Below are 4835 nucleotides of genomic sequence, written 5' to 3' on the forward strand. Positions count from 1 at the left end.
AAATTGAGATTCAGGTTCTGGCTTTTATTCTAAGCCGTGTGACAAGGCTCGTTACAGAGTCGATATTTACTTTTAGGATTGCTACTTTCTATAGGTGGCATTAGAGTTCTAGTCCTCTTCCTCTCTGAAGAGACAATTTGCATATTTCCCAGAGGAGCATTGTGGCTTAAAAGTCTCCTCACCTTGGCATGATAGGCTTGGCATGTTACTGTCCTCAAGGAGAAACGTTACCCCTTGGATCCCGGTCAAATGCCTCTCACCCAACTACTGTAAACCAGATCTCAAACTTTGCACAGACGAGGGGCAGTGCCCCGAAACACAGTGTCTGCAAATTGATATACTGACTCTGGCTTTTATTCTAAGTCATGTGACAAGGCTCGCTAGAGAGTCAATATTTACTTTTAGGATTTCTACTTCCTATAGGTGGCATTAGAGTTCTAGTCCTCTTCCTCTCTCTGAAAAGACAATTTGCAAATTTCCCAGAGGAACATTGCGGCTTAAAAGTCTTCTCACCTTGGCAGGCTTGACATGTCACTCTCCGCAAGGAGAAACGTTACCCCTTGGATCCCGATGTAAGGACGAGAAAATTGGGAGACAAGCCTTTCTGTGACTACGCCTATGCGCTGTGACCCCTTCGTATATATATATTTTTTTATGAGAGGTGGAGAGCAAGTAGGACATATGTTATGGGCCGCAATGACTTCTATGTACATCCCTGACAATAAATAAGAACTTTGTGAAAAATAATGCGATTCTTGGAATTACCCTTTAAGCTCTGGTTTTATTGGCTGCACTTCCAACAATCAAAAAAAATATTTCCTTTGAAATTCGAAATTAAATTCCGCACTACCTCTTTTTTTTACCTTTGTCATATTATTTTCCTCTAGAAATGAAGGTTAGCGTTCACACAAGGGTCACTGGAGAAATCATTTATAAAAAGCGTTAATCATGAGATTTCACTTGGAATAAGAAAAAAAGCGGACCCAAGGCGGAATTCTCGAGAACCCCCAGGATTTCTGCTCATTTTCCAGTTCATTTCATAGTGTGACTATAAATCATCCGAGCAGAAGCCAAACAAAGTCACTGCAGAAACCATGCAGATATAAAACAGAGGCTGAGGCTCCTTCACTAACAAGACCGGAGTTCCTTACCCTGACCAAGTTCAGGTAACCTTTTTTAATGTGAGTATTAACCAATGATTGACACAAAGTCCAGAGAAGTAAAACAATTTAAAAATTGTGCAGAGATTTTTTTTGCATTTTTATTTTAGAGAGAATTGCATTTTATCATACCTTGTCCAGTGGTGGTCAGTACCTGGGACATCAGAAATCAGGGGTTCCCAGCAGAATACAGACTGTAAGGCAGAGTAGTTTTCCATCTCCAGAGTCAATGGGCAAATATCTCCTGTAGTCTGTAAGCTCTTATGGCTAGTGCGGTCATCTCTTATTCCTGTAGAGTCTACACTCTTATGGTCAGCGAGGTCCTCTCTCTCTCTCTCCTGTATAGTGTAAGCTCTTATGATCAGTGGGGTTTTCTCACTGTCTTATGCATAGTGTAAGCTCTTATGGTCAGCGGTTTCCTCTCTCTCCTGTAGAGTGTAAGCTCTTATGGTCAGCAAGGTCCTCTATCTCCTGTACTGTGTAAGCTCTTATGGTCAGCGGTTCCCTCTCACTCTCCTGTAGAGTGTAAGCTCTTATGGTCAGTGTGAAGAACCGCACCTCGCTGCCCCGCCTGATGTCACTAATGCATCAGGGGTCACACGATACGGTCTCCCCACTTTCTGCACCCCCTGGGGATACGTAATGTCAGCCTGGCACAGTTTTACACAGACACCCCCTTTTCACACGGGCACAAAGAGTCAAGGGGAGTGAGAGAGAGTGGCCAACGCAATCTCCGGCATGGCACACCACTCGCTCGCAACCCTGGCAGGCTGAGAAGCCCCTTTCACTAGCACCAGTGAAACAGAGCCTTGCCAGCCCGGTAGGACTGCCAATAGTTCTTTGTTAGATATAAGCCCAGTCCGCTATTGGGATTATATCAGGCTAGAAACCAGCCCCGATAGCATGTGATATTAAATCAAGAACATGGACGCGTAGATTCATGGATCGAGATAAAACAGCAGCCCAAGGTTAAATTGGATATTTAATCGCCTTAAGGGCACACTAGACAAAACACTATATACACAATGGATATACACATACAATGGTCAAATATGCCAATACAGGTGGTAGTACAATAAGTATAAGCAGATGATACAAAAGTCCGTTGCCAGTTGGATGTTAGACATTGCTGCTGCACAGCTGCATGGGGGGTTTGGGAAGCCAGTGGTTACTGGTTTCCTTAAACACGATACAACAACGTGACCTCCCTTAGAAGAGAACACTGGGCCAAAGCCTCACACGAGCAATTAACCCCCTGGTTGGTCACTCCCTTTCCCACCCCCTGGATGGTCCTAGTTTCCCTCCCCTTGGGTCTGGTAGCTGAAACTCCAAAACCTCTGATGGATCATTACTTCTCAATGGAAGGTCATAGAGAGGCGGTTTTGGTGCCATCAGATCCAGTCAGGGTCCATTACGCTTAGAGACCAAACACGACTTCACTACCTGGCTTCTACTAGCCATTTTACGTATCTCTCCACCCCGGGGTGCTAGAATGGGTCTAGACCCCGGCGGGTGTTCGTCCCGTTCCCGAGATCTCAAAAATGTAACCGGTGAAAGGTTAGTACATATGATAATTCCATAACTCCTTAGGAAATAATGGCTCACGTCCATCTTGGGGGGGTTTATTTGAAGCAGTTAAGCAGCTTGGGCTGCCAGCAGGGGTTCGTTCTGCTAGAACCGATCATGACCAGCACCATGACGTCAGCTGCTAGCATCTGATTAGAAGGAGGCATATATTGCAGTGCAGGGAACCGGCAGGTGTCTGTGCCGCCAAACATTTCAGCTACAATAGGCGTTGGCATTGGCTGGCCCCCCTCCCGAAATACCTCTGCTATGGGCACTTCTTGAATAATCTGTTATTGAGCCTCTCCATGTATGCACTGTCAAACAACACACTTCCACATTCTTGATGGTTCTCATGGTCACAAGTCTCTGTTAGAAGTAGTGGACCAGTCTACTGGTGGCATTATATTTTTTTATTTACTTCCCTTGCTTTTGGATGTCCTATAGTCTTTTATATAATTTCTATACCTCAATGACAAAAATGATACATTTATTTCTCATATGTTAATTTTTCTCCATGCTGAATTCTTTGGAGAACACAACTCCCACCCAATTATTTTTTTATGCGTTTTGGGCATCAGCTTTCCTAGATAGGCTTTACATGTCCTCAATCCCCAGCCTTCTACTATTTAGAGGTTTTCTTGTGTAGCTTTTGTTGGCTTCTTTCCGTAACTTCTACTGCTTGTGTATCATCGGTTATATCACTGTCAGCAGGAGGTGTATAGCCTGCATAGCAAGTGCTAACAATTTTGGCTTTAGCCTATACTACTTTCTTGTGTGTTCTGCTTCAAATGAGTAACAAAAGATATATTTTCTCTTTCTTTCTCCACGAACATGACATTCCCAAAAGACGAGGGAATAGCACCTCCAGTATGGGGAATTCATCCATGTTCCAAAACAACACAACCATTACATTGACCATCAGCAGCAAAATTGTGCAGTTTATACAATGGACCTTAATTCCCTCAATCACCGGCTTCATTTTTTTCCTTTGCTTTATTACGATAATTTTTAGCGTCTTCTTCAAGACTCCAGCTCTATGGGAGAACGCTCGATATGTCCTCTTTGTTTTCTTGCTCATCAATGACACATTATATGTTTTTCTAGGATTCTATTTCATGCTGGCATCTATGTATTTATTACACATCCCTGTGCCACTTTGTTACATATTATACACCTTATCTGGAGGATCATTCAAAGTCACCCCGTGTAACCTGGCGGCCATGGCGGTGGAACAGTATATCGCTATTTGTCATCCACTGCGACACGCGGAGCTCTGCACACCCCAAAGAGCTAATGCCGTGTTCACCATGATATGTTCCCTTGTGATGATCCAATATGTGGCTGAATTCTGTGTCATGGCCTCATCGATGACAAATATATTTAATCTTTACATTGTATGCCAGAAAGAAGGCTTGGTGGTCAACACAATTCAGAATATCATAAGGGCCGTTAGCCTCATTCTGTGCTTCATGGCAATTGGAGTAATCATCATATTCACATATGTCAAGGTCATGCAGGTGGCCAACAAAGTGTGTCCTCAGTCTTCTTCTGCCTCTAAAGCCGGGAGGACGGTTATCATCCATGCCTTTCAGATACTATTGTGCACCAGTCCCCTATTGGCCACATATACAAAAGACTATATTACCAAATGGCCAGAGTTCTTGCCAATAGTGTATTTCTTTGCATTCACATGTTTGCCCAGGTTCCTCAACCCTTTAGTCTATGGAATCCGAGATGAAACCTTGAGACAATACCTAAAGAAGTCTTTATCAAGATACTTTTGCTAGATTATGAAGAACACAAACATTTACACTCAAATCTCTTCTAGTAATTAAGTTTAAAAAAAGTTTTGACTTAAAAAGTATTTTGCATTTGGACTCCCATTGGCTTTAACTAAGCACTAATTAGACATCGGCTAAAAATAAAATAGCCATGCCACAACTGGCAACCCGTTTGTGTGATTGTTTAATACAGATGTGTCCTCCCTATATTTTTCGGAAATTTGGTTTAGGACTCCTATTTCTTACAAAGCAATTGCTTTATGATAAACACGCTAACAAAACATGTTTGCTGAAACTTACATCACAACCACTAGATAGAAACAGAAAG

At 42.8% G+C, this 4835-nt stretch overlaps 1 protein-coding gene across 1 annotated transcript; it reads left to right on the forward strand.

The window, feature by feature from the left end:
• The first annotated feature begins 3595 nt into the window (after positions 1-3595).
• Positions 3596-4513, forward strand: LOC141244213 (odorant receptor 131-2-like). Its single transcript, XM_073668996.1, has one exon. The coding sequence runs from the start codon at positions 3596-3598 to the stop codon at positions 4511-4513; it is 918 nt and encodes a 305-aa protein (XP_073525097.1).
• Positions 4514-4835: the final 322 nt, after the last annotated feature.

Source organism: Phyllobates terribilis, unplaced genomic scaffold (genome assembly GCF_046119375.1).
Source record: "Phyllobates terribilis strain yellow unplaced genomic scaffold, ASM4611937v1 Scaffold_2__4_contigs__length_985480577, whole genome shotgun sequence".
NCBI lineage: Eukaryota > Metazoa > Chordata > Amphibia > Anura > Dendrobatidae > Phyllobates > Phyllobates terribilis.